Source organism: Apostichopus japonicus, chromosome 2 (assembly GCF_037975245.1).
Source record: "Apostichopus japonicus isolate 1M-3 chromosome 2, ASM3797524v1, whole genome shotgun sequence".
Taxonomy (NCBI): Eukaryota; Metazoa; Echinodermata; class Holothuroidea; order Aspidochirotida; family Stichopodidae; genus Apostichopus; species Apostichopus japonicus.
In genome coordinates, this window is record NC_092562.1 from 22,363,203 (window position 1) to 22,390,117 (window position 26,915).

The window sequence follows — 26,915 nt, forward strand, 5'->3', positions numbered from 1 at the left end:
TAGACAGATCTTTAGAAGGGCAAGGTCATGAAAATAATTTCACTGAGCTGCAAACATTTGTAAGTGCATGAATACAGCTAAATGTGGTTGCTATGGAAAGAAGATGTGCTGGACACTTCATGCTAATGCAAATATGCCAATTGAAATGACAATCTCATTTTAAGTTTTCTTTGTGAAAAGTTTACTCTGATTGAGCTCAAGTATTTGAAAAAGTAGAAACGTGTTAAAATGTATTGCAACAACAATCTTAGCATTTATCAATTCAAAAATGAAATAGCTTTAAAAGGACATCAATTATAGCAAGAAAATATTCTAGAGGGCCAAGAAATGGTCATTCATGTTCTAACTTCATCACTAATTTCACTATCTAATGTTTGCCTTTCCTCTCACTAAAGTTGGTATAATTTAACACTCCTAAAGTTCTAGGAATTCTTTAAAGAGTCACAAAAGTAGATTCATATATTAGCAATTATAAACAATCGAAGATTAGAGGCTATATAGTAACAAGATTTAAACCTTTGCATATTTGGAATAAATATTTGGATGACCTTTATACAATCTGTTTAACTAAATTGCTAATAAACTGTATGCAGAGCTTTTCTCATGAGTCAGTTTAGAGGTATTTGAGCCGAAAAACATTTATGATACTAGAAAAGACTTGCAATTACTGGTGAACAAAACATGAAAGAAAGATTGCTAAACAAAGATGCCAAATTCCTGTTCTGCATCTCAAATCACAGACCACAGATGACCAGGTATACCATTCACCTGTAACTCAAGAAGGAAACCAAGAAGAGTCCATCAGTCATTCCATAACTAAAACCAACTTTAGCAGGGATATCAGTGGATGATGGTTAAAGGGACTCTGTAGTGACCCCAAAACACATGCTAGATATAACAAGGCAGATCCTTATGTTTTCAAACCATTTCTAGACTATATTTTGAAATTTGTTCTTAATTACAAGATGAAATGTAAACATGTGCATAAAACTGTAGAAAACCTATGTGAGCCTTAGCAAGGCAAACAAAGTTAACATTAATTATCTATGGATATTTGACATGTATGTACACAAATGAAGTATTCATGTTATTCGCTCACGTGAGCCATTTCCGGAGTTCTCTAACATGTCATACTCTGTATAATTAAATATCTTTCATGTAGAATCCATTGCTGTATGATTGAAAGTATGAATTGTAGAAAGAAAACTCTTTTTAACTTCTACTGTACATAACTTCACAAATTTTGCCTTCCAATAAAATGCAAATAAATGCTGCTTTGAAAGCAATTCAAAGTGAAAGTGAGGGTTTAGTATTTGAATGAAAGGTGATTTGATAAACACTGTGGCCAGAGATATAGAGAGGCATTACTTAGATGGAAACAAGAAACTCCATGTACATCAAGGCTGTCATTTCTCAAGTGATATCACCATCCAGAGAGGGTTGTCTTGCATTTAAAGGTTGGATATTTGTATGACAGATAAGGAAAGAGAGAAAAGACTGGTGCCAATCAATCAAAAGTGTCTATCAGAGACAACATATGCAACAACTCACAACTGCATATAGATAAAGGTTAATTAGTATACAATCAGGTACTTAGGTATTTAAGGAGACCAGTTTCAAAGCTGGTGAAGTAATTATGTAGAGAATGTATGGATGGGGGCTGACTTCAAATCACTGGCTACTCGGAATGAATTACTATAGTTCTAAGACTAACAGGTACAAAATCAATTTTTGATATACTGTAAATTGTAGCCCTTTAAAACACTGCTATCAGTCAAAGTAGATGTCCTATAACACTTTGAAGTTTGGAGAAATGTCACTTTAAAACAGCCTGGGTTTGGCGATTAAAGTGACTGAATTTATAGTCTTATACACAGACCAACAGTTGCAGCACTTCAATGGTACAGTAAAACATACAGAAGAAAATATTCTACACGCTCAAATGTTTTCATTTTTCTTGGACTATAACAAATATGGACTAACACTCTGCCTTAATTATGTCATCCTTTAAAGGTACATTCAGTGAAAGTTTGAAGTGAAGATTCTTGACTGAATGTTTCACATTTTTAAGAATTTTGCAACTTGAGTTATTATACTACTAGAGTCTGATCTTTTAACAGAGAGACGAAGTGAGAGAGACAAGAAGAAACACACAAATAGACAGTTTATACACATTGAATATCTGACTTACAACATGAGCTACACGCTCAAGTGTGGACTACTCACTTAAGTGATTCTTCTACATACATGGTAAAATTGGTATCTAATACAATAGTTTACCACCCCTTTAAAGACAAATACATTTTATTTGCATTAAATCCCCCCTCCCCTTTTTTTTTAAAGTTTCATAATTCTAAAATGCTATTTTCCTTCTTAAGGATCATCATTATTATCCCCAAATCTGCTAGAATGGCAAATGATGAGATGGGACAGTAAATAATGCTCCAAACTTATATTAACATGTTATTGCGCACCCTCACAGCAATTTGTTCTCAGTATTATACATGAGATATTTAAATTTAACTAACTGAACACTTCTCATTGTTTGTGATTAATTAGCAGACTAAGAATCTTCCAGAAAATGCATTCAAAATTTGTAGCAACATTTAAAGTTTGCAAGGCCAGCACTGATGACCTTTAAAGTTTTAGCAACCAGTTGATTTGGACATGAAGCCCTAAGTTTAGCAATGCATGGCAGCTGGCTCCGGTTACCATGGAGATTCCTACAGATCATTTAGGAGCAGATTTTCCAGGCGACCCTAATCTGTCAGATGCAGTCTTATCAACTACAGTTACAGAATCTTGATTTGATGGAACAGCTAAATTACACTTGGCTATGACAGAGTCAGTCCCCCAGGACAAATATCGAATATACACAGTAGCCAGCCCTTCACCATTTCACCGAATCGAAGGAGCTCCAAATAGAGTTCTCTTGGTGGTGTGGTGTATTACAAACTAATGTACTGCAATACTATTGTAGAAGGACTGTGATGATGGTGTGGATGACCTACCCAGGAATGCTTCAAAATTAGGACACCCTGAAATATTATATGGACAATTCTTCAATCATTCTAGAACAAGAAGGAAAAAGGCATTGTTTCAGAACGGAGCTGTGAATGGCGAGGCAAAGAATGTGTGTGTGTGTGTGGGTTGGGGGGGGGGGGGGGAGTAGGAACCACGCAGAATGTGTCTCCATTATATGAAAGGGGAAAAACACAAGGCATATACAGTAGTTATTGTCATAAATCATAATTCCAAATTTGGCAAAGAGAAAAATAAAATTAGGCAAGGCTGGTATTTTTAAAAGAAAGTTGCTGGAGATGCTTCATCATAGATTTCCCAGTGGAGTGAATGACCAAATTATGGATGATGAATGAGGTGGCTGGAATAAATGCTCTGCATCTAAATTGAGTGCATTTCTCATTTAACTTATTTGCGATAGTGTAGTCACTAACTATCCTGAACGTCAACCAATTAAAGGAGAAATAAACCCTGGGGTTTTGCAGTGACCTCAAGGTAGAGACATATATATTCTAACACCATCTGTGAAATAACTAGTCAAAACTACCTTTATTATTTTCTTGATGCCAACTGTGTTGGTGGCCGTTATGTAATGAGGGCGCTTCAAAAATGATGTCAGAGAGCAAGTTAACATCGTAAGTTAAAAAATTCCCCTCATTGCATATGAATTGTACACTAGCTCTTGGAGATAGTTCTGGAATTGGTGCAAAATACCGGAGTGCCAAGCATTTGGTTGAGTAAACAGGAGAGGGGAGAAAGTAGAGGGGAAGGGAAAACAATATATTATTCCTGATGGGAAAAGGTTTCCAGAGAAAAGAGAATGTGTAAAAGTCACGACAGCACCAGACGTGCCTTCTGTCACAAATTGGCCTTAAGGAATTCATCTGACCACCGTACAGTATTCAAAGCAGTATTACTGTACATGATGTGCATAAATGTTTCAAACCTATATGTGCTTTAATACACTAAACAAACATTTTTTATCTATATGGATTTTTGAAACTAACAAAGCATGTTTATCCATACTAAATGATGTTCAGCTATACAGTATGCAAATTGGCCTTAAGAAGGGTTCCTTGTTTTAAATTGAATATTTAAAGACATTTGATGACCTTTCTGTGTTGAGATCACCTGCGTATATCACCACCTTGATTAATTAGGTTAAGCTTGATATAATTACCAGTACCAACTTCTGAAGTTAAATTGTAACCTCTCTATGAATCCTTCCAGTACTCACCCAGCTGGCTGAAGAAGAGATTAACCTTAAGGCTCGGAATACTTAATCCTCTGAAGTTAATACCAGGACAGTTACCAAAGGAGACCATTTGGGCTCCTTCTAGCATATTTCCAGAATATATACAGTCTCTATAATTCTATATCGCTTACTGCAATTTATTTCCTGTAAATTACCAAAATTGTTTATTTGCTTCAAATCATAGAATCATGGAATAGTTCGTTTTTCTGACCTGACTTTATTTTTCTTTATACTGTATTGCATAATGTCCAAATTGTAATTTACAAACTCAGAATATAGCTCAAGGGTCCAATCATCCATCCACCTCAAATCTCTCTTACTCTCTCTCCCTCTTTCTGTTTGGTACAAAGGAGAACTCATAACAAAATTGTTTTTGCTGAAGAATTGTGACAGTGAAATGACCTTACATCACAAAAATATGAGCACATTTCCAAGTTTTTATTTGACAGTAATATCTGATGAAGGAGCCTGGTTAGGATTAAACTTTCATATTTTATAGGTGAAATCTCTGTCAACAGTTAATCTAAATCAAAATTTGAACTGAGGAACAGACAAGATCTTGAAGTTATTGTTGTTTGGAAGTATATTATAAAATTCAATCTCCAATGTGTCATTTTCTGAAACCGGCTCCAACTCAAGAATGACACTGAATGACACATTTTATTTCTGTGAACAAGAAATAAGTTTTAAATCTAGGTCACGATGTTCCTCACAAATGAAGGATGAAAGATTGAACTCTTTTACCCATTTCTTATGAAATGATATCCAGTTATCATAAATCAAAATCACAGCTCTAAAGAGTTACTCACCAGAACTGATGCATACATGGTACATGTGGTTGCAGGTGACGACTCCACATATTTGACATGGAAATACAGTATATGTACACCTCATTGTGAAATGAGCACACCAAGCCGACCACATGGGTTTCAGCAATGACACACCCACTTTCACTGAGGCAGGCACAAAAATATTAACAGTTTAATAGTGGATTACCAAAAATATCATGAGCACCCCTAATGTGTTCCATGCAATTAATACCAACTGGATAATGATTCTATCATACAAACTGCCACTTAAACCTACCATTTATTTTGCAACAGCTTTCTAAAAATGGGGGGAGGAGGGGGGGGGATGGGGCAGGAAGGAGAAGAATTAGTATGTCATACAGTCCATGGAGTGTAGTCACTGTATTAAGGACGTATTCTTCTGAGGGTGTTTGCTCAACCCAGCTGGGATTGCCAATCCATCAATCAGGACCACCAGAGGGGCTATGCTACGGGTGACCACCATACCAATGATTATAACCATATCCTTTATCACCACCACACAACACGAGCCTAATGTCTATAGACACAATGATTCTCAATCTTACAAATATTGACATTTTAATTAATTATCAATCACAAATCGTTGCCAATAAAGAACAATAGTACTGACAGCGGCGAGGGTTTAACTAACAATTAGAAGCGACAACAATACAAAACCAAACATAGTGAGTATACAATCTGTAATCACAAAGATGAACAAAATGTTGTCCTTTCCATCGAGAGTTGTTAGGGTACCTGTATGTATCCAATTCAACCTGGGCTATTAACTTAAAAATCTCATAGTCAACCAGGCATGAATGATTTTACTCAGCTGCTGGACTTGTCTACTGTTTATTCTTAGCACAAAAATTTCAAGCAAAATGAAATACTGTACTGTAATAACATATTGTCCGTGTTTTCTATTGGAGTGACTTTATCCCTGACTTTATTTAACTACATGGCTATACGGTACATGACTCATATCTGGCCATGCACTCACAAACTTTTGGAAACTTAATAAATCTATAAAAGCTTCTTAACAATCATATTACAACAAAACTTTCCACACGGCTTGCTGCCATTATTTGCTACATTAAACATTTAACTCCAAGGTTGATATCAACATTTACATGGTACACCTTCCAGGCTCATAACGTACTACATCAATTCTGTTGAATCGACTCTTATGAGCCATTAGCCCACCTTAATGGCCATGTTAAACTTATGCACAATTTCAAGAGCATCTAAAAATGTGGGTAAATTATACAAAACGACAGGTACTAAATGATATTTTAATAGTGAAAGCGGAGAAAAGCTAGTTCAATAATTATTAATCAGCATTATCATAAAAAAATGAAAACAAACATATAAGGAGACAAAATTGGCCAATATTTCACATCTATATAAAAAAGTAATATTACTACCATAGAGGATAGGAGAAAGGGCAGATGGGGGAGGGGTGGGCGTTGGATGGATGAACATGCCCCCGTTTTGTAAAAAGTTAGGGCTCTTGCGATTAAATCTAGGCCACTGTTATCTACTAACTGCTCCTTTCTTAAATCCCTCTACTATGATTGGTTACAAATGAACTACATAGCCAGAAGACAAGTCGTACAATTTGCTACCTCGATGTCCGGGATATATTTGCTCCTCAAAGCCAGCCCACTCTCTACCCATTGAAGCAACCAGTGGGTAATTGGACTAACACTGAAAAAATGTTATTCTTATTTGTTGACAAAATACTAAAAAGAATAGAATGAAAATATAAAAGTAAAATTAAATATGTTATCTTAGATATGTAGAGCCAGTACCTGTGGGATTTTCTATATGGTGGGTGTTCAACTGTGCACAATACTGTACAACCAGGGAGTTGTTCCATAACAACTCCCTGGTACAACTAAACATCTAGTCATATTTTAAATGCTATGTACATGGGATGCAACTGCTACAGTGTGTGTAAACAGGACAGCAATGAACCCTGTTTAAGTTCATTTTAATATTAAACACTGAAATACTTGTTTGTTTGAAGTAGATGATCTGTAGATTCCTCACACTGATATCTCAGTAGCAATACCGTACTGTAGACCTATATAATGACTCCATATCAACCAAAGCAATTTTGGATCTGCTTTTAATGCGGACAAAGAATTCTGCTAAAAAGAAAGTGTGCCTTGAAATGTTGAAACTTTTTTCAAATTGTGTTAAAAAAGAAATGTCCCAATAGATTCAAACTGTGGATATAATGCAAAAAGAAGGGGGGGGAGGGTATTTATATCAAATTTTTGGCAAAATTGGAGTTTGAGTAATTTCATGCTCTGGTTCACTTTACATCCTGAAGTCCTGATTTCGATGGGATAAATCACGATGATAGATTAATCTGTGTTTGGGTGTCACTCTCAGGATAATGGCCAATGAATCTGTTGGAGACTCTCTCTCTCAGGAGCCAATATGGTCAGGATACTGTACATCCTCAATATTGAAGAATCAATGAGACCAGAGCTGAAGGGTGGTTAACACACATGTACTTTTTTACAACTATAACCAATGGTCCCTTCAAAAACATAACTATTCTTAAAAGCAAAACAGTATTCATTACATAATTCTTCTTTTAATCCTATTTTATACATTTGTTATTCAGTTTTCTTTCATAAATTATTCACCTTTGCTAGGATAACAACAATGTCTAAAATTCTCTGTTTATTACACTATCAGAGGGAAAATGGTGATGGTACTATCTGAATAAATGTAGATGGCCAATAAAGAAAAAAGAACATTTGTTAAGTAAATGTTTTCTCTTTCTGTTACTTTGACTTTCTTCTGTTTGTAATAAAGAACAACTATTATCTTGTAATATAATGTTATTATAAAACTTACTGGTTTATATATTTACGAGTGACCCACTTACCTGTCTCCCCACAACATTAGCACCTCATTCTACCGTGTCTAATACGCCCTGGTAATCTTTTAACACTGTGCACCCTTAGTGACCGGTCCTATCCGGTCAATGCTCTTCCTTCTCATTCTACCATCCAAAGTGTTTACTCTTGAATGAGGTGCTAATGTTGTGGGGAGACAGGTAAGCGGGGAATGAAGTAAATCTACATAGTCTGTGCCAGTCACTATCAACTAAAGATATGGAATGTACTGTATGTAGCACACAATGCTATCCATGATATTTAAATTAAACATACAACTTGGCATCGACATCACTGCTATATTCCATAAACAAGGCAAGGATACTTACATTGAACTATATGCAATGTTAGTTAGTTAATCCAATCATTGTTGAGCATTTCAATAACACACATCATCACAGGTACAAACCACAAAAACCAATTAAGTTTTTCTTCTCTGTTGAGATACTTACTGTCTGTCATTAATTGTACTTTTTACCACACAGGACCCATAAATTACTACACAGGACAGTGTTCACATCAGCTGCATGAAATGAAACTCCCTAATGATTAAAACCATTCCCCACTGTCAGAGTTAATGGTTCATGCAAATTAATGGCAAAAACATCCCACCAGAAATTCCTTCAAATGTATACATAATATGTGTACATCAAGAACATCAATTAAAAAATTTGAAAAAGTTCTTCTTCGAATTGCAAGAACTAGGTTCAAACATACCGTAAATGGTTTTCCCATCTCACCAATGTAGTTTCTATGGTTACGACTGAGGTTTATGAGATTAAGGACCTCCATAAAGTGCATTAACTATCAACAATGAAGAAGTTAGACTATCAAATGGATGGATGTCTTGGGAAATCCAGGGCATTAAGAAATGGGGTTAATGGGCTGCACCATCATTGTGGCAATTTTATTGTTTTGAGTGGCCCTATACTTTAACCATGTGCACCATGGGGTCAAATGAACTTTTTAACCATTTCAACCACACCCCCCCCCCCCCTATCCCCATGCTCTCTGCCCATCCCCATGGGATAAACCTTCTTCACAAAAACAAATTTTGGAACAATTATAGTAGACCTTAAAATGGGATTGATGTAAATCCACAGAGAATTAAGGTTATGCAGTTATCATCAACGATTTACACAACATAAAATCACTTGTGAAACTGGAACATTTTGTGAAACTTGTTAAAGTGTAAAGTCTTGCTACTGCATATCTACAGTTATGTTGCCTACTTAATTCAATGGTCTGTTGTTAAGTCTTTATTAATGTTATTAAAAGTATAGAAGTTACCCCTTCAGTTATAGAGGTGGGAATTGGGTGGGGGGGGGGGGGGAGACATGTGCACTTCTCCTAACTTGAGAACACTTGATGTATTATTTGATCCGTCTGATACTGGATGATTTTTACAGGGAACAAGGGAGGGTCTCTTTTACTAAGACTTAAATTATAGAAGACTAAGAAGTCTATACAACAATCTACCTGAATCACTCCAAGTATATTCAGTCCTGCCCTACATACAGTACTGTACATCTACAAATAAGTCTGAGTAAGGTGAGCATGGCAAGGGAACCATTTCTGTCTAAATCACTTTTATGACACCTTGAAATCCCCAAGGTGCAAACTGTTTCTTAATTGACAAATTTCAAAACCATTTAATGCTTTTCCCACCAGCAATCAAATTACAATCCCCTGCACTATAGTATACTGTAGTTTCTGTGGAGCTAATAAAGAATTATTCTTAATCCGACAACACCAGTAAGAATGTAAGGGCAAATGATTTAGAAGGCTTAAAAATATGATCAGTGTCTGCAAAGGGAAAGTTTTAAGGCCATTATTTACGAGGCGACTCTGTGGGGCATCCTTCCTGGTATCATCATACCTGGCCAGGTGTCGTTAAAAGGACCTTTTTAGTACCGTAGACGGGGAGATTTCATGAGGTTCATATAGAAGGTAGCATTATGATGTTGCTTCATCGTCTGAATTCTCTAAACAGATGAATCATTACGAACATAAATGACATTCTCCACTTTTATCGCTTGAAAGTCAAGATCACAAAAAGATGAAGTATAGGATAAGTGTTGGTTAGGTGAGTTTTTCTTTCTAATTCAGATGGAGACTCCGATTATGAAAGAGAAAGAACAGAACTAATCAAATCAATGTGCACAAGTGACTTACTTTCCAACTTTCCACCACATAGAAATGCAATGATGGCCTGGCTTGTCAAACAGAAATTACCTTGATACCCCTGGTCCGAGCAGAAACAACAACTTGACAGATACCTGCCTCATATACAAGTGGACTAATCTACCTAGCTTTACAAAAATATGTGCCCCAGTTGACCCACATCTGTGTAACTTCTCTAATGACACCGTTTTTTGTGGATCAACCATTCTGTAGTTTACAATGTATTTTAAATTCCATTGATAAAGAAATCATCCAATTAGTTTAGAATTCAGTCATTTTAATTTTTGATATAAAATGTAACATACTGTAAGAAGGAGACTTTTCTGCGAGAGATAATATCTTGTCGGTTCTCTCTAACTGCTGTATTCTCCCAATTAAAAGCAGCAGTTAATGCTGTTAATGGGGTCGTACACCTAAATGACATCTTATGACCAAGCTTTGTAACATTTATGCATATATGTTTTATGCCTAAATTTATTTTTTCTGGTAAAATCTGGTTTGATTAGTCTGTCAGGTACATTTACAGCCGGGATATGCTCAGGATTGTTTTAATGCCAGATGGATTTGTACAGTGAAATTGCTCAACACTCATTAACTGAAGACTTTCAAAAGTAGACTACAGGGTAGCCCTGCATAAGGATTATGACAGTAAAGAAACTCATAGATATTATGAGTTTGTTGGCATGTGGTACTATTAACGACCGCCGCTTAGGGTTCAAAGTATGTTAAGAGTGGGTGTTTTTTGTTGGTGATTTCACATATAAGATGAATACTAATATATGAATTTGTATACTGTACTAAAAAAATAGAGGTGATTGTCAATAATTATTAACTGGACTGCGATTGACAAAGTTATGGGGAATTTGTATTCATGTGTAGGAGGTGATACACATTCAAAATCTTCTTTAGTTTGAATGTGCTCTTTTCTTACACTCATGAAAGGGAGAAACCAGAGAAGAAAAAAAAATCATTAATCATCCAAAATATCGCTGGGCAGAGACCTTTGAAATACTGCTTGGGCTGGGTGGTATTTAGCACTGACCGAGCCCGGCTGCCACCGCCGCTCAGCGTGAGCACATCCCTGGTAAACTTGTCTATCATGGAGGGATGATTGTAAAAACAAGATACATGATAAAACTTACTGGTTTATATATTTACGAGTGACCCGCTTACCTGTCTCCTCACAACATTAGCACCTCATTCTACCGTGTCTAGTATGCCCTGGTAATGTTTTAACACTGCGCACCCTCAGCGACCGGCTCCCCGGTCGTTGCCCTTCCCTCTCATTCTACCATCCAAAGTGTTTACTCATGCGTTTTCGTAGTGGATTCAAATCTTTCGAAAACTGCCGGGATTACATTGGATTATTACCTTCTTTACATCATATTGGATTTCTAAGCGTTTCAACAGCCTATTACAGCCTGATAAGTATCCTTTTCTTATAGGGAATACTAGACACGGTAGAATGAGGTGCTTATGTTGTGAGGAGACAGGTAAGCGGGGAACGAAGTAAATACTACAACTTCAGTGCAGATTGACTACAAATTCCACTTTTCCACTTTTGGGTTTGTGACTTATCAATACAGTTTGTAATTTGTTATCTTCACAGGTTTTCATGCCTCACTGGTAACTTCTATCACTCACCATTTCTGGAGGATTCTAGTCATTTTGTTTTGTTACTAGATTTGGATTCGGTCCCACCAGCCCACTTACCATGCCCTGTTGCAGAAAACTACTAACAAAGAGTAGCATCACATTAGAACAAATTCTAAAGAATAGTTCCTTTAATTTCTTCTCTTTTCTTCCTTACGTGTATATATTGTAACAAAGTAAACTTTTGTAGCAAACTGGACGACACTACAGCATACCACATCACGATACAGTTGCACTTACATACTTTACCCACCTGGATTTAGTGAAACTTTTCCCGTCACCGTTTTGCTGCCTACAGTGTTCTCCGAAATGCACTTAAAAGCACCCATATCCAAAGTGTCCACGTTGCGAATCTTTAGCCTCGATCCCCAAGTGAAATTTTTGACGGACATGCGTCCAACATTGCCTTGAATAAATGCGTCGTTACGATACCACCAGTAGTTTGGTATCGGGAAGCCTCGTATTCTGCAGGTGAGAGTCACCGTGTCACCTACATCGGCAGTCACATTGTTCATAGGACCATCCACATGGATGTATGGAGTTCCTGGGCTGGGTGTCGGCCTGCAATAGAAAACATACATATTGAAATTCACAATTATCACTCCTAACAATCAAGATATTGGAAAGTATACACAGAAATGGATAGTCTCCATGTAATTATGAAAGAAAAAAAAAATCATATATAAATTTACTTTAAAACCGTTGTCTGAATGATGGCAGTAATAAAGAGAAATTGACCTTGCTATATATCACTCATTTATATAAAAAAAAGTCCCCCAGTTTTACTAATAACACAGAACCTGAACATTTCCAAGAAGTTTATGATTTATAATTTACAAACTGAGTTCACATATGAAAAGAAAGGATAATCAGTTATTTTTTACTTTTTTTGCAAGGGGATGGGAGGGAGGGGGGAGGAGGGTTGGTAACATTTCCATGTATGAATAGCAGTTACATGTAACTGCAATTCATATTATTGGAAATAATATTTTTGTAGATCAAATTCTTACAGATTCTTAAACATTGTGTGATTGATTGGTGACATCATGGTTTAAGCATGTTACATACAATAGCAGGGGACACCAACAATTTCAACCATACTGTAGTATACGGGTAAACCACCAATAAGGGATCTTTTCATAATCCTTAAAAGAAAGAGTAAAAATACTACATTTAAAATCACACAAAAAAGGACATTACATAAGCCATCCCTCTAAATAAATGTTTGCTTAAAACAGCGAAGGTAAAAACTTGGACCTGAGAAATATGTAAGGATATTGGTGAGATACATATGGCTGGCAGTACTGTACTTATCTAAAGCAAGTTGTTAATGATTAATGCCCATTTTAGCAATTAGCATTAAATGAGATACATACTGATGGAAGTACTGTACTTATGTAAAGTAATTCCTTAATTTGTTAATGATTAATGCCCAGTTTAGCAATTAGCATAAATGAGAAACATACTGCTGGAAATACTGAACTTATCGAAAGTACTTCCTTAAGTTGTTAATGATTAATGCCCATTTTAGCAATTACTGTAGCATTAAATGAGAAACATACCGCTGGAAATACTGTACTTATCTAAAGTAATTTCTTAAGTTGTTAATGATTAATGCCCATTTTAGCAATTAGCATTAAATGAGAAACATTCTGATGGAAGTACTGAACTTATCTAATTCTTAAGTACTTCCTAAAGTTGTTAATGATTAATGCCCATTTTAGCAATTAGCATTAAATGAGATACATATTGCTCGAAGTACTGTACTTATAATCTAAGGTACTTTCATGTCGTTAATGATTAATGCCCATTTTAGCAATTTTACGTTAGTTTCATTGACATTAGGTTCCATCTATAAATGAATATACATCTGTTCTATATAATTGAAAAAAACATTACGGATATAGGTCTATCTTACTGTAGATGAACCAAATTTTGTTATCAAAACAGGAGCCCCAAAAAAACATGTTTTGATATTACCAAAGTGAAATTGCCAGCAAGGGGAATAATGTATACTATCCATAATAAAGGGTGACACATCTCGACTTTCCATGCTATTAACTATCCTATTACTTTAGGCAATTTCCAGAGACTGTAATTCATTCAAAAAATCTTTGTGAAATGTACATTACCTATATACTGCCACTCATGTGGTTGTAACAGCAAATTTAAATTGCCTCAGTCAAAACAAGTTATAACAGTCTGTCTTAACCATCTATTTAGCTATAGGCTATAATGACTTTGCTACAAATAATTATTATTTCCATATATTTCTCTAGGCACAACAGAAATACTCCATACCTCTTTATGTTCCTCCTGACATGTATAATCTTTTAAAGGTAAAAGGGCTAATAAGAGTGTTTTACATCAATAAACTTGGATAACCTCCATAGAAGACTTAAGAAATAGAACTGAAGTACATACTTTTCAAGGGCAAATATATTTGAAACATCTGTAATATTTTAAAAGTAAAATACAAGGCTTATCAGAGTGCTTTACATCAAGAAACTTGGATAACCTCCATAAGACATAACATGAACTAAATCTCAAAAAAAAAAAATTTAAAAGCAAAACTGTATTTTACTAGCAGATGTTGTGTATGATAATTGCCAATTTCAGATCATAATATGATTACATTTGATCAAAAAATTTCTAGATTTTATCTACCAAATAAAAGTAATTACTTTGGGTTTTTAATGTCATTTTCCTCACCCAGACATATACATGTTATGAACTTTCAAACAGAACTCAACATCATCAACAAAGCAGAATAATTTGCTAGATTTTATAACTCTACTTTTTAAACTCAAACAAACTCTGTTGAATGTCGTAAACATTACATGATTTTGAATATTTTCAAAAGTTTGGGCAAGCATTAGCCCATAAAAAAAAATAAGTTAAACTTGATGAATGAATGTGGATGAACCAAAAAAATGTTAAAAAATTTGAAATTTTACCAAGTATGTTATAACTTGCTTTCTTAAAAAAATCCCTGCCTATAAACAACTTGTAACTACTACAGGTGTACACCCTAACTGTCTTTGCCTTTACAATTCACAGCTCACCTTATTCTGAGAGAGCAAAAAGGAAATCCATTAGTTTAGAAAAACCTACCTATCTAAGTGATTTTTAATTTACTATAAAACCCTTCAGTCTAGTTATGAGGGGTTTCAGCTATTTGCAGAGATTTCAGAAATATTACACAAACTATTTTTTACTGCTAGTAAAAAGTTGTAAAGCTTTTAAGCTGATTCACTATCATTTAAAATCCCTTTTAATATACAGTAGTCATTATATTTTGACAATAAGTTCTGCTAAATTTGAGAGCAGGGATACAAATTTGGTATCGAATGTTTTTAGTGAAGAAACAACCTTTATTTTTATAACAATGAAGCACACCACTTTTAATTGGAAGGTTTTGAGGAATGTCCTATAGATTTGACTTCACAAGGAAAAACAACCTTTGAATTTTGAATTAAAAAAAAAATGTGCTTTTCATGTTCTCCAAATAGGACAAAAAGAGGAAGATTAACTTTGAACATACAGTACAGTACCATCTCTAATAATTCATCGGTAAAACATTGCCTCATTTGTCGATTTCATAAATTGAAGTATGCGTAATATAATTTCCAAAATTATCTTATATTATATTACACTAATTTCCATAGAAACAGGAGTGAAAAGAACCTCTGCAATTCTCTCCCTACTCACCATGATGAAGCAACTAGTTCAAAGAAAAGGCACAGAGCGACGAGAATGTTTTCAACGTAGCGTAAATCCATTGTTCCAGGGCTGGGGTAAACAGAAACTTATAAACAAAACCTCCTAAATTTTGTAATTGCACATAAATAATGAACCTGTCAATTTCCTTTCAGTTTTTCAAGTTATATCCATGAGATGGTGAAGAATTCCAGGCTAATTTTCGTCAGAATCTTGAATTAAAATATCTTTTTTGCAAAAGTTTCCACCATCTACAACTATTTACACAACTGATGCTTGGGTTTTATTCTAAGAGAACAACCAGGTATTATGACAGAAATGGCAAAAAAATTGAAAAATGCCACAAAATTGTCCGATTTTTATAACTTGACAACTTGGTGATAATGTTGCTTTACAGAAGAGGACTAAATATTCCACTATAAAAGATTCATGTAATGCCATGTATGATCCATCCACTGTGAGTTTGATTTCCTTGAGACGCACATTCAACTCAAAAATAAGTCATACCACTCGCAATCAGTTCTTACAGACGAAACTCCTAAACGGATCTATCCTCTCTGAAAGTGGCACAGATGCTGGTTAAAAACAGGGAACATCAAAAAACAAGATTGTCAATCCACTCTCAATGAAATGTGACCATCTGCACATAAAATGTTTCTTTGATGACAAACAAAATGGGTTTGCGGGTTGTCTTTGCGGGAGTGGTACTGGGTACTGCTATCAGTACAGATGTATTCTCTCCAGTGTTTATGGGTTGGAGTTGACTTTTATGCTCGTCCTAGTTTTGGAAAGGAAGTCAGCAATTCCCGACAGATCGAAATAGTCAAACAATGCTGCGGTGGCTCTTAACTCTCTTATGGAAATTCCAGTAACAAATTGATTGGACTATTGAGCCCTCCTTGAACCACTTACTGAAATCTAGATCAATTGTGTTCCTGTGGGGAAACAATGGTAGGATAAAGACCTACTTGCAGAAAATGACAAAAGAAGACACAAACTGTTCCATGTGTCCACAGAAATGATTGGTTTGTAATGTTCGACCAACAGAAACAAGTGAGCGACTGTGCAATCATAATGAAGCCTTGACCTAAATGGACTTGATTCCCTGCCACATGCCAACGGCCTAATTACATAGACAAAAAGGTACTGATACTAGTTACACTGATGCCGAACTGAAGACAACGACGACCACAATGACTGCATCACTCCCCCTGCAGGCTTAATCTGTCACTGAAGTAGATAAACTTGCTTCCATCCAAATATATAAGATATGTATATATACATTTACTCTCAGACCACCACTACCAAGTAACTGAGAACAACTTATTTTTTTTCCTCGTTTTTTTTTTTGCTTCAAATTCTCTTTTCTAAAGAGAGAGAAAGAGAGTTGGCATGAAAAATCAGCTCTGACAAGGCCATGCATACACAACTGGTTTGGTTTACTTCCTTATGACCTGTATGCCAACAGATCAATCACTTGAAGAAACAAGATTGAGTAGGTTTAGAACAATTTCAAAAAGGGGATAGGAAAGAGAGAGAGAGAGACCTTTGAAATGTAAAAACAAAGTTTGACATTTTGGGGTTTGGCATGCCACCTCTTGCCTATCTTGACAAAACTCTGGTGTGTCTGCAAAAGCAAGAACGGAGATGGCTCATTTAGCATGGCATCCAATTCTGTTTATCAACCCAACAAACATTAGAGATGGTATGGGGAAAACTCTGTAGGCTCACCATATCTGAACTTTGAACTTTATGCTCTGGGCAATCAGTCATCTATTGATTACCCCTGTCTAATATGGGTTTTCTTTCTTTTTAAAAGAGAAAAAATGGCTCAGAAAAAACACTAGAAATATTTCCCCACAGTCAGTTTCAATTATTCATTTACTTATATACAGTAGGAAGATATCAAAAGATGAACACACATGTCATCTAACAGATGAGTTGCTCAACAATTCCAGAATAGACATTAAATTCTGACATTCAATCTAAATAAGTCAAAACAAATTAGGCTACGGGTAATCAGTAATTCATTGCTTACTCAGTCCAATATATATGGTTTTCAAGAGAAAATGTCTGAAAATAAAGCCGGAAACATTCTTGATATCAAAAGATGGACAACTAAAAAATCATCCATCTATATCAGAAGATTGTTAAAGCTCAGCAATTCCATGGTAGACATTGGTCCAACGTTTGGTCATGTAAAATTCAGTCACTACAAAATTGGTCCCAACAATCTACAGTATATATCAAATAATTTTAAAAAAATATATTTTTAGCACGTTTTGGACGCTATGGATTTATCTATATTTGAAAAGTATAGTTTCTTGACAATATTTATGCTTGAACTCATATTTAATTTGGTATTTAATTCTAATATCACCAAGTGATGGTTCTTTTTATTGTCCTTTACAGTTGCTTTCATAGATAAAATTTAGTAGTAAATGATAGGATTCCTAGTTCAAGAAACATATATATGTTGCAAAACAAATTAAACATTTAACAAAAAACTCTTTATTTGATAGTAATAAAGAATTAGCAAAAAGTGAAAGTTATTATTGATTTTGGAGATAAACTTTTAATAAGAATTAATTAATACAGTCTTCTTCTTAAAAATACATACAGTTAATATGTTATTGTGTGTTAGTGTATATAGTTCTCATCATTACTCAGATTTCTATGATATAAGTGTATAGAGACCTGGATTTCTTGCATCTTTGTGAGATTTTCTCAAGTTCCATGCAAGTCATTTCAAGATGTCCTTAATTTGATCTGATCAAATCAGAGGACACTAACTTATTGCCTCATCGAGTTGTTAGAACTGTAGAGCTTGTACAATGCGGTCGGAGAGACAAAGCCATATTAGTGATACATGTTTAAGTAGCCAGTTTGATAACAAAGATTCTCAGCATACATCCACAAACTCAACACGAATGACTACATCTGCGCTTTTAAAGACAAGGCCGAATATTGTCCCATTGAGTCTTTCAAAGGATTCAAAATGTCTTGTGTCCATCAGAGTTGGTTTTGTTACAAGTAAGCTACTGTATGTACACATACAGTAGACAGAGTTAACTCAGGTAATCATCCAACCATCAATGGCCTTCTCCTTCTTCACAAATAAAAGGCGAGGTGAAGCTCTGTAAATTCATCTCTATTCTATCTACTCTTCTGGAACACGAACATGCATGGCTGCTCAAAGGAAGAGATTAGAACTTAAAGATAACTGGTTAATTCTTGGTCCTCATGACCAGTTCTGGACAGTAGAAGATATGGACACTTTTTACTATTCGATATGTATACTGTACTGTACTGTATTTATGGTGGATCCGTACTGAGGAAAGGGGAAGCGGATTATGTAAATTAGCATGAGACAGTGTCAATTAATGAGGGATGGAATTTAAGGTGTGACAAATATGGAAAAAGAAGGATTTTAATCTAACACAATTGCCACCGTGAAGGAAAAGCCTCCAATTGATAACATGACCATGATATAAGATATAAGAACCTTTATTGGCCATAAAAGGAATTGGAGTTCACTCCATCTCAGTATAACATACATAAAACAGTCAAAAATACATCAAAACATATGATGATCAGGTTGCTACGATTGTACAGAATAGCTGCAGTAATTAGTGATCAAATGATGTACTAAAACACACGGTATAGCCACTAGCCAGAGATCTGCAGTACTATGCATTGTTATCAACAACATGTTTACTATATAGAATAAATATTACAACTTGCATACTTGATCTAGTGTGTGCAGATCAGCTCACCACATTATGACAGCTCCTAACACTTGAACTCCAAAAGATATGAAAACAATATGTTTGTTTTATTCCACTGTGTCATTACCCAAAAAGGAATGGTCATATGCCCCACTGAAAGTTGCCAGTTAAGTTTTAATGGCAAGAAAATTGATGTAGATAGGATAGGGCAATAATACAATGACGACATGGCTAACAAAAACAAGTATCGGTATAAAAGAAGCTAGGTACAACCACGATTAAAACGAGACTTATGAAACATTGATGATTCATAACTATGTTGAGACAAGAAACATCAAGATACCCCTTTTATGCCAGTATATACTTGTGAAAATCACAATTCCAGAGTTGTTGAAATTATGTTTGTAACTACCCAAAAAGGAATACGATTTGCTTGAGTATGCTCAAATAAGGGGAATTTTTTATATGGTACAGAAGGTACCAGAAAACACTTTTCTTCAGTCAACCAAAATGTCACCAGGTGTGTTGTTATGAACTTTAAAATATTGTCACTGGAATGGTCTTCATTAGATGAACTTGATAGAAATAATAATTTTCTAATCTTCCCTTATTAGAATTTAAAAGCTTGTCAACACATGTATATATCTTTCAGTGAAGTCAATCAAAGTTTGGGTATCATGTTTTGAGTGAAATTATCAAATGGCCAGATATGACTTCAAAATTCATATAATTCAAAATACCTACTGTATCTTTAACATACCACCTTTACTCATGTTCAATATTTATACACAAAATATTCTCTTGTAACATAGGGAGCATAGAGTTTAACCAAAATTTATCAGAAAACACCTTAAATTAAATATATACATTTAACATCATTACTTTAAAGCAAAAATCATTCTTTATGATGTGACTCCTCCAAAAGACAAGCACATCACACAACTGGAACCTTTGCACATGACCAAAGCACTATATATATCCCTTTAAGCTACAGTATTCTAACCTTTATAATCACTCCTATCTCTCTAGGAGGAGAATATCACAAATATTTCTTCTCCAAAAGAGACAGTAATTGTAAAATTGGATGCCAGGAGAGGGATAAGGTCACTGGCGAAACTTGTGTCAGGAACGAAATTTACAGACAAATTAAGTGCAGCCATTGAGCCTGTTACGATCATTAAACTGCTTACAAATGTCTGCCACAGCTATAAAGTGGACATTAAAAGGAGCCATAAACTGGATGTTAGCTTTACTGTAAATATTACTCGCCTCTATGTCATAACCATACCATCTCCCCCATTATGATGTCATATAAGTGTTGTCAACGGATTTAATGGCCTTGACATAGTTACCGATGAAACAAACTCAAAAATACTAAATAGTTCCTAAATGTTGATTTTTTTGGGGGGTAATAATCTTGTAGAATTGCAACACTTTCGACTTTACCGAATAAGTCTTGATATTTTCAAATTAATACAAATAGTAGTGTTTTGACAAGAACCCCTATTAAGTCAGTGGTTTGAGATCCTGACAGGTCCAAAGAAAGATATGGATTTTATATTTGTAAGAAAGAACACAACAGTGGCTACTACATGACAGGTGACCTTTCCATTTGGATGTGTTTCTGTGTTACACAGCTGACAGTAAACTGAAAACACTCATAATGCACACTTATGTCAGTTACCAAGGTAGGAAATAATGAAAAGGTTTGCTTTAATCGAGGGAAATATTCACTACAATGTAGATCTAATACTGTAGTTGCATAATTTACAATAATTTCAACAATTTAAGAAGAATCAGGGAATAGGAATTGCAACAGGTGAGAGTGATAGTCATTTAGCATTCAGAAGTACTGTAATGCTCTCTGTTTCTAATTTGCATGATATCCATATAATAATTAAAACAGCAAAAAAACATTTAAAGTAACATTAAAACTATTAACATACAGGAGATGAATTGGAGGGCAGTATATCATTACAGAGAGATACAGAAGGGATACACTTGCTTAAAGACCAAATACTTCCAACTTGGTAGATACATTATATGTGTTGTGAGGAGACATTTCATTCAGCAGAGATGTATAACTTCCTGGTTTGGGTATTGTGGGTTTCTACTTAATATTTTAGTGACCCTATATCAAGCTCACATTCCTGGACAATGAAATGTTTAATCTGTCATATATATGTTAGAGTATCGCAGTGAAGAACAAGATATATCTCTACGGGAACCAGATGATCAGAACAAGCAGGGTTATTGACCATGGAGTTACAGTATGACTTGTAGCTAAGGATGTGCAGTGAATTAAAAGTGTTAAAAGGTTTGAAAGTTTGTGTGAAAGAGAACAAGAGTCAATCATTTTTCCAGTAGGGGCCGGTAACTAAGGGTGTAGAGAGTTAAAAAGATACTAGCTGAGTCTTAACACCATAGAGCGAGAGTGCTTTAAAGCTTTGTGGAGACTAGTAAGCGAGGAAGCAAAGTAAGTTAACCAAATATAAATTGTCTCCTTTCAGTAGCAACCTTTTAACTTTTCTCAAAGCCAATTCTTAGACATTAAACTCTCAGTTTTATAAAAAATACTTTCTAAAACATTCCTGAAGATCATTCTTACCCATGTACAAATAATAAGATGAAGATGTTTTTGCACAAGGTAACTTGCTGCACACAATACAAACAAATACAAACCAATACAAACAAATACAAACAAATACTGAGAGCTGTGATCTGAGAGTTGAATGCCTTAATTGTTTACACTCGTGAGAAGCCTGATTCACTCTTAAGTGCACACACTCTCTGTATATTTGACATACAATATAAGTTTTACAGGTCAAGCGTCAAGTTATTCTACATTCACTGATTCCAAATATTTAAACATCCATTTTAACAGTAAGTCATTGTACCTCTTTTTGAAATATGATAATCCCATATATGGCATTCTTAATATTTACTCAAGGATATGTACTGTTTTGTCTATAATTTGTTCATATAACCAGCTTTTATGGAATGTTTCATGCATGGCCCTTAAGCAGCTTCAATGTGAACTTGGCTTTTAATGACCTTTACACCAAACAGGAATCCCTCTGAGCTCTACCATTGGGAGTTCATCTACGACCATTGATCCAAATTGCTGGTGTGCATGACCAACCCTCATACCAAGAAAATCAAACCAGGAGATCAACTAAATATATCTAAAACAAGTGCCTTTGCCAAGAAGAACCTACCATTTACAGTAATACGAAAACAAAGAGTGCAATATGTCTGACTGAGTGTCATTTGCAAAGTGAGAAAAGACTAATGATTCTACACAGGTTATGGTTCAGAAAATGAACATTCATATTATAGAAAATAGATTAAGAAAGCATCACAGCTAGCCTACTGTACAGGGGATGTCAAGTTGTCCTTTCCATGTATTTTGTTTCTTTTTGTCAGCCAGCATGATACTAGGAACAATAACTTAATAATCATGAATGTACAGTGAATGACTCAAATAAACCAGTGCAATTATTGTGAGAGGACATGTAAGTGATGATTAGTCTAGTAAATTCTCTATATTTAGTTTACCCAAACTATAGACTAAGGACTTGCCAAATGTAAGGCAGATAAGGACATGTGGATCCCTTCCAATGTTTAATAGATGACAAAGATTTCAAACTCTCCTGCCAGGTGTAGCACCTCATTCCAACTTTGTTTGTATTTCCTGATCGGCCATGTTTATAAAATTCATTTCAAAGATATGGAACTCCCACCATGTTCAATTGGTTTCCATCCAGAAGAAAATGTCATCACTCCAGAAAATGTCATAATTGTTTAATTATATTGTTCTGACAGCCCCATCAGTAGTAGACAAGAGACACAAATTCATGAGCCTGGCTGTGACCTCATTGGTAGACCATGCACTCACTGATCATGCAAAATGGCTGACATTACAAGAGACCTCATTTACAGAGTTAAAAATAAGTAGGTAAAAAATTCTGCAGCATGGAAACTGTCAAACATTGTGGCTCCCCTTGAGCAGTGGCGTTTGACACATGGACAAGAAGGATGCGATTTTATTGAACAACTGGAAACACAACACATGACAGGAATGCAAATAACTTGAAATGATGACACAAATTGAAGAAAGCAAATCTCATTTAATGGAAGGCACTACCTAATTTGTAAATATTAAATCTTCAGTTTAAGCAATGAATATATGCACGTATTTATTTTCTTTTTTCTATCATACTTAATATACAATACCCTACCAATATCACACATATCATTTAAAATATGTGTCAGGATCAACTGTTTAAGCGCAGTACTCAGGGAACGTTTACTTGTGGAAATCTATATACTGTACAAACTATATAGTATTACTTACTGTACATGCTCAACGAAATTACAAATTTAATCGGTTAACAAGAATTAAGAAATAATATGCACATGAAGAGCTACAGTATACATGAATAAAGTTCAATGTACTGTACTGTACATCACAATTAACATGAAAAAGACATAATTTCACTAACATCACTGCAAATTTATTCCAAACTACCCAGCGATTACCAGCATTGAGTAACCAGCATTGAAAGTAAATTCCTACTGCCTCTGGAATTCCTCCAAAATCAAGTCATTCTCTCCACCAATCCGTCATCTACTGCCCTCATTAGATGTGTATGGATGCTTTGACATACCAGAACAAGAGAATAAATCATTTGTTGGTCTAATGGGATGACAGCTGTAATTCCTTAACTAGCCAGTAAATCTTTCATCGCTACATGGACTGCCAACCTGTCCAAGTCAGTAATAAACCATTAGGAGAGCCCAGAGATGGGAACCACAGATAATTAATTTCAACTTTTCCTTTCTTTTTTAATCAGCCAACTTTTCATCATCCAATAAAAAGCCACAAAATTAAGGTAGGGGGTTACAGGGTGCAAGGGGAGGATACCTTGTCATCCAGAGACATGTTCTGGTTTATATTTTCCTACTTAATTATATCACTTTTTGAAAATAATTTGTTTGCTTGTAGTCAAGATTAATATTGTGCCTCTTTGACCAGCAGCCAAATTGTTCACCCTGTGACACCCAGTAGGTTTAAAATGATGTAATATGTAAATGCCGATAGGTTTAAAATGATGAAATATATAGAGGGCAATAGGTTTAAAATGATGTAATATATAGAGACCAATAGGCTTAAAATGATGAAATATATAGAGGCCAATAGGTTTAAAATACATGTATATAAAGGCCAATAGGTTTAAAAATGATATAATATATAGAAGCCAATAGGCTTAAAATGATGTAATATAGAGAGGCCAATAGGTTTAAAATTATGTCAAGGCCAATAGGCTTTAAATTATGTAACATATAGAGACCAATAGGTTTAAAAATGATGCATTATATAGAGACCAATAGGCTTAAAATGGTGTACTATATAGAGGCCAATAGGTTTAAAATGATGTAATATATATATCAGCCAGTTGGTTTAAAATTATGTAATCATACCTTAGACTTAATATGATAATTTATACATATTCAATATTTAGTTACTTTGTCATTATTAAGCACTGTGTGTTGTCTTTGGACAGGCTCCCTACAGTATGTAGGAAAACATTCCTGTCACTAACACACCCCTCTGCTTTATTAATTTGACTCATTTGCTTGAGATTACATAAATTGGATCATTACTAACTTGAAATATATATACTTTATCCACATAACTGAAAGACGGGAATGTGCTAGGGTTAAAGTAATTGTGAATAAATTAGATTAAAAGGTTTGTTTCCTTCGACTATCTCAAATATACTGTACTAACCTGTATGCAACAAATGACTAAACTTTAGCTACATCCCCCAGTAACTTGATTACACATGGTTCTCAAAAATGCTTTGCCCAGATACACTCATATTATTGTCATGTAAATGTAACACACATCTCAAATTTCCAAAATTCCCTGCGTTTCATACTTGAAAGTACTGTATAACCTTGACTAACTAGAGCTGTACAAAACAAATTTACCCTAATCTTTGAGCTCTTAGTAATACATAAATAGAAACAATACCTCAGTCAATGCAAATAGCTGAACATTATAAAGCAAAATAAGAACCAAACATGAATGAATGGATGGAACTTCAAACAAAGTGCCCTCATTCCTACAAACATTACTCATTTTGCATATAAACTTCACAATTCTCCACTTATTACAAAAAGCTGGTTCTATGGTTGACCTAAATACATCCCCAATCCTAGAAATACGATCTGAAATATTTTAGTAGTACTGATGGCAACCACAACTATATACAGCAGGTAGGGTGACGCTCCTTGATCTCACTGGACTGAGGAAAGATATCTTCATCTGGTTTCAAGTGAGAGGTTACTCCAGGGGTGGATTAAATGGTGAGACAGTGTATAAACCCAACTCCATTATCAGATATAGATATCCATAACACAACACAATGGCAGCCATACCCCTCAGTAACATCCTCAGGGTTCCTGACCTAAATCTGACAAAATCTTCAAAATTCATCACAAATAAACAATCTTTTTTCTCTATTTTTTCAGGAGGATATAGACCCATTGTCTTGTATCAGTCATCAGCAGGTTACCATTGATGAAAGAATAAAAGGGCTTCTTGTTTTTCTTTTACTTTTTCTCATCTTCTTTGGTTTTTTCCTTGTTTCATCATTAGATGATACCAAAAATGTATTGAAAGACGGTTTTTCAAAACTAAAATAAGACCTGGGGGTCAAAACAAAGGGTGAAAAAGTTCAAAGAAATTCAAACAAAGAAGGAAAGGATGGGATTAAAATAAAAGGAAGCTAAATATTGCAATCTGATGGTAGAAGAAAAGGAAGGAGGGGGAGGGGGGGTAGCTCTTTATACATCATCATCATTGTCGTCATTGTTATGACTGAAGGTTTACCAAATATATAAGAGTCAACTCTAAGCTCTACTGTATGTAGGTGGAAGCAGCTAAAATCAGGGCTAAGGATGGGATTGACATGAGAATGAAGAGGTCAATCCTATGATAATAATGTAAACAAACAGAGTAAGAGCAGAACAGCATACCAGCCTCTGACAGTTAAATCCTGCCAAGAACTATATACCTTCATTAAAGCTATGCACTGATTTTGTAAGTCTTAAAAGTCTCCCGGCCATGCAGGGAAATATCTAAGAAACTACAATTTACTAAGTACTGGTTATTGAGTAATTAGCAGAGCCTGCACTCATAATGGGTACATGATACATCAAATAAGACATTATTTACCAGCAATCTCCTTCTTGAGGTAAAGTATTTATAAGGTTTCCATAATTTGACATCTGTTGGCCTAAAACCTCCACCAAATACACTGTATACATTTTCCATGTTGTGAGGCCAATCTATGATGCATGTAACCTTCCTTTATGATTTATCATGCTTGAGATATAGCACTTTCAAAAAACAATTTGACCTCTGTAGATCTCAAATGATTTTTGAGCCCCACCAAAAGCAAAAAGGACTTCACACACACACACTATGGTCAAGCTTCATGTACATGCTACATATCAAATTTTTAACAGCAGAATAACAATGAGAAAACAGTAAGTACCCTTTTCACATTAAGACATCAATCAGTCAAAGTGACTGGATTATCAAGTTAATTAAGTCTGA

At 35.0% G+C, this 26,915-nt stretch overlaps 1 protein-coding gene across 4 annotated transcripts in view; it reads right to left on the bottom strand.

Annotated features, from left to right (window-relative positions):
* The window catches only part of LOC139982454 (inactive tyrosine-protein kinase transmembrane receptor ROR1-like), a 102,562-nt gene that overhangs the window by 27,289 nt on the left and 48,358 nt on the right, over positions 1 to 26,915 (bottom strand). For 3 of the 4 annotated variants that reach the window (XM_071995348.1, XM_071995362.1, XM_071995370.1), the window contains one exon: positions 12,091 to 12,398. In XM_071995348.1, the coding sequence (XP_071851449.1) occupies positions 12,091 to 12,398 (308 nt within the window). Of the gene's footprint in view, positions 1 to 12,090; positions 12,399 to 15,548; positions 16,815 to 26,915 lie in introns of those variants that run through there. The other variant, XM_071995357.1, reaches the window with a different exon arrangement.